General features: G+C 37.2%; 1 protein-coding gene across 6 annotated transcripts in view; it reads left to right on the plus strand.

Annotated features, from left to right (window-relative positions):
- Positions 1-13,692, plus strand: part of LOC146004289 (transcription factor CP2-like protein 1) — a 226,762-nt gene that overhangs the window by 150,662 nt on the left and 62,408 nt on the right. For 5 of the 6 annotated variants that reach the window (XM_083143005.1, XM_083143007.1, XM_083143009.1 and 2 more), the window contains 4 exons: positions 4,855-5,041; positions 7,794-8,006; positions 11,590-11,736; positions 13,481-13,591. In XM_083143005.1, coding sequence (XP_082999131.1) covers positions 4,855-5,041; positions 7,794-8,006; positions 11,590-11,736; positions 13,481-13,591 — 658 coding nt within the window. The remainder of the gene's footprint in view (positions 1-4,854; positions 5,042-7,793; positions 8,007-11,589; positions 11,737-13,480; positions 13,592-13,692) is intronic. The other variant, XM_083143006.1, reaches the window with a different exon arrangement.

Here is a 13,692-nt window from a genome sequence, read left to right on the forward strand (position 1 = left end):
TCCCGGGTTCGAATCCCGCTCGGGCTTGGTTGTTTGTTAATGTCCATTCATCAATTTCATCATTTCATCACTCATCCCCATCTTCGCAAATTAGCCAAGAGGCACAAAACACGAAGTAAAATAAACTAAATCAATCAATCAGTCGGTTTCTGTCCCTTTGACCAGAGAAACCGAATCACACACTGCAGCTCAACTGTGTCAAATGTCTCAAGCGTAGCTGCCATTTTGAAACAACTGCCTCTCGGCGTGCGCAAGGTTCACACACCTGCCATTTCGTGAAAAGGTGGTGAAATACATGTACTTCCAAATTTATATTTCAGTTTTTGTGAATACATTTCCATTTGGCTGTAAAAAATTTACTCAATTACTTTTTGATATCCCCTCATAGAAACAGGAACAATTTCTCTTTCAGTGAAAGACAGTAGAATAGTTCTTGCATAATTTTAAAAACTTGCTGATGCTTTCGTGGCAGCAGGCGATGAAGAAATTCTCTCAAGGTATCAGAAAGGACATTATGGGTATAAGCTTCCTATCTTTCACTGGAAGACCCTCTGTAACTGACTTCACTGGGGAATCTCTTTATCTCTTCACAGTTTCTTTCCACAGACATATCTTTTTGGAGCATAATGATGGATAATTTAGGCTCACCTGTACCTTTGGCAGAGGTCAGCAAAGTATTTTTTGAAATTTCCTCTTCTTTTGAAAAACCTATGATATTTCAAATTCTGAAAAATACTTCTGTGTAGAATTCCTTCTTGAACATTCATGTGAATCTAGACTGTTGTCTAGATATTCACATTAGGTAATAGGCTTACATAGCCCCGAAAGTAAACCACATGAAGATTCACATGAATTCATGTGGAATGTCATAACGGTTTTCTGAAAGGAGAGGTAATTTCGAAAATGGCTTGGCTGACATCAGCCAAACGTCCAGCTATTAAGAGCTATTCTTTCTATCTTGCGTACATTACAAAAATTCAATGCTCTCATTTGAGAGTCTACCAAAACCTACTTCTTCCGGTTATTGTTTATACCATTCATCACAAGTTAATGATGTTGCAAATATAAGCATGTGGAATTCTATTCCCATATCTACTTGGCAGGTTAAAGGTACTCAAAATGAAAAGGAAATAAACTAATGTTATCTTCTTTCACATAATACTCCATGTTTAGCATTAATACTGCAAAAATCACATGATTCTATTCAATCAGACATTGTGTTTTAGAAAGATCCACTGCAGTGACTTAAGAAATAACAGATTAATAACAAGTTGTTAATGTTATTTCAGAGATATGAATGTGTATAAAAACTATTGCATATAAAGCAATGAATCAAGTTACGATCTTTTTAAATTATAAGATTATTAGTAAAATAACTACAGATCACTGGTCACATAAACTGGCAGGCTTTAATTGTAGTTTCTATAGGAAACAGCTGTTCTCTAAAGAAAATTGATTTCAAGATAAATGAGAGATTTATAGGATAACAAAAATGTTGCTAGTTATGACATCAATTTTCATGTCCATACCATTCTTTTGCTTAAGTTAATTTTAGTATTTGTCAACTCTTTAGGGAGGATCCAAACGACCTGGACACTCCTCAAAATATACATTTGAACTTTACACCTCGCTTGTAATTTGTATAATATCTATAGCCGCGTGGACAATCTGTAAGCAATAGTAAATTATATCCTCATTGATACGTAACCAATAGGACCCAGATTTTTATGTCATTACATATTTTTTTTCTTTGTCCAAGCAAAAATGATATCCAGGGTGTTTACCAGTCTGAATCCTGGAAAATTCATGGAAATGTCAGGGAAATTTACTGCCTTTTTGGAAAAATGAACATTTTTTGAGGTAGTACACTAAAAGTACGTTTTTGAACAAAGAAAAATAGGACAAGCAATAAATTTTAAATTGGTTGTGAGAAAACTATACCTCAGTTGGATATACAGAGTATTACCGGCAGTTACAGTAGAAATTTTATAGAAAATACTCAAGGAAAAAGGGCTATGCTTTGAACTAATATAAATCTACTACAATAAGTGGCTATTGGAATTTACCGCTTTCTTTTTTTACAAGAAGTTGAGTTGTGTTCGATAGATATGAGAACTCTCTCCTCCTCTCTTTGCCATTGCGCCGGTCCTTAGGCCCCGATGAAATTCCGACAATTTTCCTTCACAACACTGCCGACTCCCTGGCTCACCCTCTGTGTCTCTTACTAAACAAGTGTTTTTATGCAGGTGTGTTTCCTGAATTGTTCAAACGTGCAAATGTTGTACCGATCTATAAATCTGGAGACAAACATTCTGTAAAATCTTATTGACCAATCTCTCTTTTGTCACCTCTCTCTATCATCTATGAGAAAATTATCAAAGACAGGCTACTAAGGTTCACATCCCCCCTTATAAATACTGCTCAGCATGGTTTTCTTCGAGGCAGCTCTTGCTTGACCAATCTATCAGTCTTACTTTCTCATGCTACTCAGTCTATCTCAAACAATTCCCAGCTTGTCATTATATATTTGGACATTTGAAAAGCCTTCGATAAAATCAACCATAATCTCCTTTTCATAAATTACAATCCAGATTTCACATCCATGGCAATCTTCTATCTTTGCTAACAGACTATCTGCATGCACGAGAGCACAGTGTTTGTTATCCTCTCTGGCTCCTCTTCCAGCTTTCTACCCATCCTGTCTGGTGTCCCCCAGGGGTGTGTCTTAGGCCCACTTTTGTTCCTTCTTTACATGGATGATCTGCCCTACATACTGTCTTCTCTTCCCATAAATGTACTTCTCTTTGCCAATGAAAATCATTAATGGCAAAATTAAAACCAAATTTCTTGTCAACCAATTTCATCTATGAGTACCCGCATGGCCAACCTGCAACATAAAGCTCTTTCACATTCCCGCTACAAGGCTCTCTCTCCTACAGCAGTCTCTTTAATATAGGCTCCCCCATTTATATAATAACCTGCCTGTAAATACCAAAATTTTCTTGTCAGAACACAGTAGTTTCCAACAATCGCTAAGAATGTACGTGTAACAATTTCTTTTTTTTCGTCTGCCATCTTGTATTGACTTGTTTTGTTGTTATTTTTATTATTATTTTTATTTTCTTGTTGCTACAGTTTCAGTATCAAATGGTCTTTCAGTACTGTACCTGAAACTTAAGTAAATAAATAAATAAATTTTACTATATTTTTATGTTTGTATTATTTATGCTATAATTATGATTTTTTTGTAAAAAAAAGAATCTCTGTTAACCGTTAGTCAATATGTGGCAAGTTTTATGTAAAAGCTCACTCCTTATTCTGGTCAGTTTTCCTTTTTGTTCTTACTTTTAACATGTAAAGTGAAGATTGTAAAATACTTGGTTAAGTCAGATTCTAAGTGTGACATTTAGCTGAAATGTAGTAATCTAGTTACACATATGCTTAAATACATGAATTGCCCTAATGATTTCACCTGAAAAATGTTGGTTCGTGTTCTCGAAAAGTCAGAGAATTTTGTTTTTATAATATTGTAGACACCCTGATATCAGCATATTACACTTTAGGAATGATATACATGAATTTCATGTCCTATATTTTTACGTATTTTGAGGGAGTTGTCCTGACCGAGTGCCCAACAAGTCCAATTGAACCTAAATGTTATTTTTTATATATATGTAATAAAAACCTAGCACAGGAACAGTCAAAGTACAAGGGGCATTCAAGGTTGATCGGGACTTTTATTTCTAGGAGAAAATTGGAAAGCAGTAGAAGCACCAAGCTATGTATGTTTTTCAAAGGAATCCCCCTGAGCATCCAGGCACCGCTGCCTATTATTGTGTTGGTTCCACGAGTCCTTTAATGTAGAAGGCAGTTGATACTGTCATAGATGATGCAGGACATCTTTTCTCAGTGCTTCATTGTCTTCAATTTCTTCCCTCTCATATGCTCTTTAAGCAGCTCAAACAAATCTGATAATCACTGAGGGCTAAGTCCGGATTGTAAGAACATGGAGCAAAACCCTTTCGGAAAGTTGTTGCTGTCAAATTGACGATGTGGGCCCATTTGTTGTGTTGTTGAAGAGTGACATTTGCAGACAACGTCACGGTCTTTTCTTGTAAATTACGTATGGCATCCTTCATCAATGTGCATTAAAACTGGTCAATAATCATGACCCTTTCCCAAAAAAATCCACAGAAAGAACACCTTGCATGTCCTAGTCACACAAATGTGTCCATGCGGTTCATTCGTCAGCATCTGGTGTCCTTCGTCAAACTGTTGACATCATTCGTACACTCTTGCCCGTGATATCGTTTGTTCCTCAATCTGTGCTTGCAATCTTCTCAAAATTTTAACTGGCTTCAGGTTCTCCATCACAAGGAATTTGATCATACATCGCTGCTCCACAGCTACAGACACACTACTTGCCGCCATTTTTGCCAACACTGCTGATCATGCGCCAACTACCTCGGGGCGAACGTGCAATACCTACAAAGGATGAAGGTTCATCCTCTGGCAGTTTTATCATTCTCCAGCTATTTACCACTTTTTTTATTCACAAATGTCTCGGTCAATGTTGAATGACCCTTGTATTATTACATTTTTAAATATAAATACATGTTTTTCTCATTTTCAGTTATTATAAATATTTTGCATATTGTGGCTACATTAAAGTTAGCATTAATAATTAATTGCTAAACAAGAATCAATAATCCAATCTAGAATTTTAACTCATTGCATAGATTTAAGTGCGACTAATACTTATTTTCTTCACAGGAGACTGATAGCAAGCCTTTGAGAGGCAGCACGTGTTGTGGACATATTAATCAGTTCTGCTTGTATTTTATGCATATACAGGTTCATGGGTAATCCAGTGAGTCTGAGCTTCTCTTCCTGCAGATTTCAGTACGTCCTGGCAGCCGCTACGTCAATCGCTACAAAGGTGAATGAGGAGACTCTCACATATTTAAATCAAGGGCAGTCATATGAGATAAAGTTGAAGAAGCTGGGAGACCTTTCAGGTTACAGGGGCAAAATTTTGAAGGTAAATATGTTTTGTTTAAGTGTTCAGTCACAACAAAATGAGTCTTGATAGAGAATCGTAAACAACATAGGCTAAAATTATTTTAAATAAATACACCATGTAAGATTGTCTTTCAGTAAAGAGTAATACATTTTTTGGAATTTCAGAACATTTTTATTACTTCAATGAGAACACAAATTTTTCCCTTGTAATACGAGGCGTATTTTTAAAGTAAGTACCGTTTTGAAATTCCGCCGCTGCAACGCTGCGGTCGGTGTCCCGTGCATGTGCACTGTGTACCTACATCTGTTGGCAAGCCACAGACGCCATTGCGGCAACAATCGATCGTGTATATATTTCTTTTTGCGTACTTAAAATGCCTCCGCCGATTGAGAATCCCGCCGACTGTGAAATACGTGCTGTTATTTGTTTTCTTAGTGCTAAAGGCGTGAAAGCAGTTGAAATTCACCGTCAGATTTGTGAAGTGTACGGACAAAACATTATGACTGATGGAATGGTACGCAAATGGGTAAGAGCTTTCAAAGATGGCCGAAATAATGTTCATGATGAGGAACGAAGTGGGTGACCCTCAGTGATCACTGTCGATTTGGTGCAGAAAGTCGCCGAAAAAGTGAAAGAGAACAGACGCTTCACGATTTCTTCGTTATCAGAAGAGTTCCCTGAAGTTTCAAGAAGTGTTATCTACGAAATTGTTACTGAACGCTTAAACTATCGAAAATTGTGCTCACGATGTGTATCAAAAATGTTAACTGAGGCGCACAAAAGCAAACGTTTAGGTAGCACCTTGACTTTTCTTGTGTGTTATAAAGCTGAAGGTGACGCATACTTAAACCAAATTGTCACAGGCGATGAAACATGGGTGGCCTACGTTACACCTGAAACACGTGTTTCTGCAACTGAAGAATCATCTCGGAGGTCAGCGCCACGATGACGACGATAGCCTCAAAATGGCCATGTTGCAGTGGCTGTCAAATCAGGCGGCAAACTTCTACGACGACGGAATACAAAAGCTTGTTGTTCAATATGATAATTGCCTTAATATTGGTGGCAATTATGTGGAAAAGTAGATAAAAGTGTGGTCTTTCATGTAACAATAAAATTGTTACAAAAAGTTTACTCGTTTTTTGTACATATCAACACGGTACTTACTTAAAAAATACGCCTCGTACATAGTAAAGTTTGTCAGTTGAAGGGTTAAAAATGGAGTTATAGTGTTTTTACTTATAAGTAAAGTATTAACATTAAATTATTATGTCAAAACCATTCACAAGAGTTGAGTTTTTGTGCAATATACTTAATTAAATGAAACATGCCTTATTAAGAATAAAAATGGGTGATTAGTTTTCACTTACTTTATTACTGATTCAGATACATATTTGTTTTTTAAATGCAAAATTTCATCCAACCTCCATGGTGAAGTGGTTAGCACAGCATGCCATGGAGCCAGGGGTTCTGGGTTCGAATCCCAGCGTGGGCATGGGTATTCTTTGTTAAGTGTCCCTTCATCAGTTTCATCATATCATCTCTCATTCTTGCAATCACGTTTGGCCAAAAGTGGTAGAAATGCAACGCCAAATTACAAAATTAAATTATATTTAAATTAAACACAATATTTCCACCATTTCAACAGTCTTCTTCAGGTGATAAACAAGGATCCTACATATTTTTGTAATGCACTGTAACCAGTAATAAAGCAAGCGGAAACTTATCACTTTGTGTTATTTCTTCCTTACCGTGTCTAAATATTTTTATATTACTTTTACCAAGACATACTTGTATATACACAAGGCAAATTTCTTTGTTTAGTAAATCAAATTATTATTGCCGCTTGTTTGAAACTGAATTCTCACTAACACAATCCAAAATCTGTTTAATGTAAATAGTCTTAAAACATTATTATCTTAGTTGGTTAAAACTTGGTTATTAGGGTAGTGAAAGGTAACATATTTTCTTAACAATAGGATCATGGTCTCCTTCTACAAGGAAGAGTCAGATATAAAAAACAAAAGTCCAACACAAATTACAGGACAGACTGGAAACAGCTCAAATTTGCATGAGGTATTGACTAGTTTACAAAACGACCTCAACACTGATCAAGTGAGCTTCACAAACACCATTTTTGTCATTTTAAAAATGGCACCTCCTGTACATACATCCACCAGTGAAGAGCAGTGGTTTCTTGCCCTCTGGAAACTTAAAATTTATAGGCATTCTACAGCAAACGGTAATGAATGCTTACCACACCAACAAGTTTACAAATAGAAGAAGAAGTGGACAATGGCCTCAGTCCGCACGTAGACAGGAGGAAAGACCTTTGCGGTGGCTCATAAGTGACGGCACATATATTCCAAATATTCTTCTTCTTGAGGTACACAGACACTAACTCAGACTTAGAAAAATATGTGGATCAACAATGAATATGTACTAAAATTCACCAAACTTGTGCAACTTTACTTGCAAAAATCTACTAGATAAAAAACAGAAAAGCAAATTAAGGTTTTTCACTTGACGCCCCTCGTACATTCTGTGGCTGTATCAGCATAGAGATAAAGCCTGTCCATCATCTTCTGGTCTTCTACCATTCATCTCTTTCCACTGCATTCCAATTCTGTCCTTTACTTAGACTCTCCACTACTTGCTCTCTTCGTGCTAATCACCTAGAAATTACTTTTTTTCCCCCTCTCAAAATTCTGAAATGATCTTTTATGAGCATTGTATTGGCTTCATTTGACTAATGTCTCTCTCTTTATAGAGTGTTATCAGAATCTGTTTCCATGAGAGGAGGTTGCAGTATATGGAAAAGGAACAGATAGCAGCGTGGCAGCAATCCCGTCCAGGGGATAAAATAGTAGAAGTAGATATCCCTTTGTCGTATGGAGTGTATGATGTAGTGCAAGATGTTCATCAGTTGAATGCTGTCGAGTTTCTGTGGGACCCAACAAAAGAAGTTGGAGTGTATATTAAGGTGAGGCTAAACTTTTTACAGAATCAATGAGAACATAGTAGTTATGTACTATACAGGGTGAGTCAGAAATATAGCTACACATTTGAAGTAAATGTAGTGTGTTACTGTACAATGTAGAGAGAAGTGACGATTGGTATATTAAACTTGAAACTTCATTTTTTTTCATTTCAGATAAGAGTCACGTGCCCAAGTTTACGTCATTACCCAAGATGGAGCTGAACATACGCTGAACAGTGCAGCGTAGGCAATTGCATACCATAATGATCATGAGACTGGTTAGATGTGATTTTAATGTAACATTGTTTCCTTCAACTGTGGGAAAGTGGAGGAAACGACCGCATGCATAAAATTGTTGTTTAAGAACATTGCTGTGCACATGGCTCTCACGATCATTCTGGTATGCACTTGCCCAAGTGTAACTTGCTGCTGCATGTTCAGCACCATCTTGGCTAATGGCGTAAGCTCGTACGCATGTGTGTCTTATCTAAAATGAAAAATTGAAATTTAAGTTTAATATACCATTGACCATTTCCCTCTCCATTGTACACCCAACAGCAAAATAAACAGTAGGCAAATTGTTCATCTTAATTTTCATTCGGTCTGTATTACACAGTGTGATGATAATGAATTGAAATAAAGACGTCAATGAGCAGAGGGCAATACCTGCTTCGAACCAACATAATTTCACTCCTTAAAACTGCACATGATGTAGAATAAAAAAGTAATGAAAATAGCGATGGACAATTTTCTTACTATTTTCTTTGCTGTCGACTGTACAGTAACACACTACATTAACTTCAAACGTGTAGCCATATTTCTGACTCCCCCTGTAGTTACTGTATACTTTACTGTACCAAATATACAGAGCCTGTTCAGCGTATATTTGACCAAACGAGATTCCTTTCCCCTGCACTCAGAATGAACTTGCCCAACCCTGGTCGGGCATGTTTGTCAGTTTAGTGTGTGAGCTGTAAATGAGTGGTTGTGTTTTCTCACTGGGCCGAAAATCCTGCCCAAACTGAACCACTTTTGGGAGGAGTACGTTGTATAACTTTTCCAAGTGTTTCGTGTTTTCTCGCTTGGCCGAAAATGCTGCCAAAACTGAGTCGCTTTTGGGAAGGTTATGTTGTAGCCTTTTATGATGCAAAGTTCAGTGTGTCAATGATCAGGAAGTAGTGTAAGAGCAAGGATTGTGATGTTAGTTTGACTTTATTCAAGAATGTGATCAGCAAGTATAAGGATTGCGTGGCCCCACCGTTCGGTTCTCCAACAAGGGGATGAAAACATGGCCGTGCACACAAGCCACCACCAGTATGCAGGAGAAACTTTGCATTATGGCCATGCAAGAGAATCCACCGACTCAAAGATAGATGGCGAATCATCTAAATATGTCTTTGGAAACTGTTAACCGCACCTTGCTTGTGTGCTTGTGTTCACGGCCATGTTCTCATCCCCTTTGTTGGAGAACCGAACACTGGGGCCATGTAATCCTTATACTTGCCGATCACATTCTTGAATGAAGTCAAACTAACATCACAATCCTTGCTCTTACGCTACTTCCTGACCATTGACACACTGAACTTTGTGTTGTAAAAGGCTACAACATAACCTTCCCAAAAGCGACTCAGTTTTGGCAGCATTTTCGGCCAAGCGAGAAAACACAAAACACTTGGAAAAGTTATACAACGTACTCCTCCCAAAAGCGGTTGAGTTTGTATGGGATTTTCGGTCCAGGGAGAAAACACAACCACTCTTTTACAGCTCACACACTACACTGACAATCATGCCCGACCAAGGTTGGGCGAGTTCATTCTGAGAGTGGGGGGAAGGAATCACGTTTGGTCAAACATACGCTGAACAGCCTCTGTACAGTATAATAATAAATTATTTCAGTAAATTCATAAATTTTCTTTCTCCTCTATTTCTCCAACTGAGAGACATATTTTCTCAGGACATGAGCGGTAACCTGATTTGAAAAGGATGTTAAGTTGCGCTCTTTGGCCATTCCATTTGCTCCATACATCAGTTAAGACTAAGGCCATGCCTCACAGAGACCAATGGTTGGCACTTTTATGGTATGTTTGACATGAGTGGATTCAATTCTTGCTGGAAGCCCTAAAATTTTGGTTTTTGACTTGGCATCCTGACACAATTGGTGAATTCCTTGGAAAGAAGTCCGAGGCTCTGGTCTAGAAAACTAGAAAGTAGTGGTGATAGGATTTGAAGCACTGACTTTGCATCACCCAATGAAAAGTCACTTGACAGGCCTCAGTCTGCTAGGATAGTTTTTCCCATTTATGTTAGATCAGAATTAGTCACAAATCTACAATTTGCAGACTAGCAAGGCATTCACAGACTCCAAACTAATGTAATTCAAGTATATTTCACACACTTCCGGTCTGTATCAGTAAACAAGTTTTGTCATCAAATGATGCAAAATGAACTGAAAAATGCGAAATAAACCCTTAAACATGAAATTAATGTTTACTTACGAACACAACAGTTTCTAAAATCTGGATTATCCTGTGAATTATGCAAAATCAGGCAAAAATTGGCGAATTTTGCTCGGTGCTAGAAGTGGAAATTCCTAGCTAGGAATGCTTATAGAGTTTTGGAGTAGGTGGAGGATGCTTGTATGGATCAACATGGAGACAATGCCGTAAGTGAGGACGATGCTTATCCTAACTGGAAAATTTTCTTAACTTGGGGGGGGGTTAGCATTCCCCATGCTCGTCCCCCCCCACTTTGAGCACTGATATTGCTGTAAAAATTTCAGAAGCACAAATGGACTACAGGAATAAACTTAATAACTATATAAATGTGCTATTAAAAAGTAAATTATTATATTGTGTAATAAGTATTGCTTTTAAATCAAATTTAGAGTTTCTTTCATTATTTTAACACCGACATGCCACTTTGTATACTGCTATTGATCCTGAAATGTCCCCAGTTTTTCTACCAAATGTTTGATTTTTTATTCACTATAAATGTGCTCCTCCTGATACAGTTATGTCACAAATATTTCAACCAACAACAGTTTTACCATCCAATTCCGAATGAAAGATCAAACTCTTATGTATCATCTTTGCATAAGAGGGCCTTATCGATATGAACATAAGAAACCTACAGAGATGTAATTTGTGGATATTGTCGGGAGGCCAATTCAAGGGTAGAGCATTGATATGTAATGTTCAAGACTCAGGTTTGATCCCAGATGCCACAAAATCATAAGGGTAGAAGTAATGTGATCAACAGTCACTTTTACCCATTAAGATTGCCTAAGGAGGCTGAAGGCTGGGTGAATCCTAGAGCCACACATTTTTTTTTTCAATGCCTGTCAAGTGTAGGTGTCCTTATTTGTGTGTTGTGTATCTGTATTGAATTCATGAAACAGTTATACATTGATTCATTCTTTGTGCTAATCTTGCTTTCATCAAATAAATGAATGGATTATTTCTTTTCTATTGTCTGTATTAGCTGGCTTGCCACATCTAAAAATCATATCCATTCATGTCAGAAATGTAAACTTTGAACTTTATTCTTCCAAGAAAATTAATTTTGTTAATTTTTGTGTAAATTTCAGGTGAACTGCATTAGCACGGAATTCACTCCAAAGAAGCATGGTGGTGAGAAGGGAGTGCCGTTCAGGATTCAGGTTGAAACCTATAGCCATGGTGAGGGACCAATCAAAAGACTGCATGCAGCTGCATGCCAAATCAAAGTCTTCAAGGTGAGTGCATTGTTGATATATTATTTTATTTATTGCACGTAACAATTTTTGTATGTGTCGGTCACATTATTACAGATTTTTGCAACTTCTGATTGATTGAATTGTTGTTTTAAGTCCACTTTGTGCACAGATAGGCTAATCAGGACTGAACTTACAGTTAAGGTGGGATCCGAACCACTGTGCAATGTGCCTCCACCAGGTATCGAACCCAGAACCCTTTGATTACAAGGCGATGACTGTACCAATAAGCCATCAGGGAGGCTCTTTGCAACTTCTGCTGAAAACCAGATCTTGTTTCAGAATTTGTCTGGAAAACCTACATGTGTTCCAGTCATGTGAAATGAATTAGAAATCTGAAATATGATTTTAAAATATTTCAATTTGCTTAATGTGCTGTAAGAATGTGATATTTGATATTTGATATACTAAATAATATTTTTTTAAAAATAATAAATATCAAGAAATATTGCATACATTGTATGGCACATACAGTAGAAACTACGGAGCGAATCAAAAAGTAAGTTACACCCAAGCAGTGTTCCTGTACTAAAAGAGATAAAATAATCACGTTTAGTGGCAACACTGTCCAGAATGTATTCTCCCCATACTCAAAGCAGCCATGCTGCAGCTGGTTTAATGTGCGAGTAGTCACCATGTGAGTATGGCACATCGTATTAAGGTGGCGTCCAAAATTCAGGTGTGCTCTGTTGTCCAACTATTGTGGGCATGAAGACATAATAGGACTGAAATCCATCGCCAAATTGTCGAGGCGTATGGTGGGAATGCAATGTCATATCCGATGATCAGGAAATGGTGCCAGATGTTCGAAGAGGAAAGAACGAACGTGAACGATGAAAAGTGTGTCAGGCAGCCTGCAACTGTGAACACTATCGACAAAACGGAGCGTGTGAATGCAACCATCCTTGCCAACCGCAACGTGAAAATGAAAAGAGATTGCAAATGAACTGAACATATACAATAGTGTGTCTATGCTGATTCATGACCAGTTGGGTGTATAGTAAACTGTGCTCTCACTGGGTGCCGCGATTGTTAAGCGATGAGCACAAAAGTCAACTCAATTGAAATTGGACAGAATTTTTACACACAAGAAAGGAAAAAACTGGTCGCATGATTCAAAAAGTGCTTGGAATACCTTGGTGACTATGTCGAAAAAAGTTAAATGTTCATTTTCTTTCTAATGTGTTTTGTTTGTTTTATACATGGGGGTGTAACTTCCTTTTGATTTGCCCTAGTATGTGTAAAAATAAAATAATATGCCTCTAAAACAATTACAAATAATGTTCTGTTTCAATCCAAAATCGTGCAGACTGGTTTGGTGCCTGAGTATGTTAATTGGTCGACTTTTGATCTCTCTAAAGTTCTTAGAACTGAGTCCTTGCCAGGATTGTGTTGTTCTTTGTGAGTGTCCCTTAATCAATTTCATCTTATGATCTCTTTTTTCCCATTGTTGTGATCATCCAAAAATGGCAGAAAAGTTATGTAAAATAACAAAAATACAAAATCACAAATCATGTACTGAAGGTCAGTAGTAAAATTACTTTTTACAGTATTCTCATTGTGTGTAAGAAATAGCAAACCTGGATATGATTCTCAGAGATCTGTATTTTTGTTTCAAAAGCAGCTTTCATTAAGATTGATGTGAACTCGGTTGGAGTCGTTTGTATTTTAAAACTACTCAAAAATGTTTCATCAAAAACTTAGTAGACTTTTTTCTTGTTTGCAGCTCAAAGGAGCTGATCGTAAGCACAAGCAGGATCGGGAGAAAATTTTGAAGAGGCCCATAGCTGAGCAAGAGAAGTACCAACCATCTTATGACTGTACTGTACTGACAGATGTAAGTAATCAGAAGCTGTTGTGTTGTTCAAACTTATCGTTTTGTTTTATGTTGAAGTTTTGTATAACTTGAAAACTAAATTGAAATTGAAGATGTACCAG

Source organism: Lepisma saccharinum, chromosome 21 (assembly GCF_977018435.1).
Source record: "Lepisma saccharinum chromosome 21, izLepSacc3.1, whole genome shotgun sequence".
NCBI lineage: Eukaryota > Metazoa > Arthropoda > Insecta > Zygentoma > Lepismatidae > Lepisma > Lepisma saccharinum.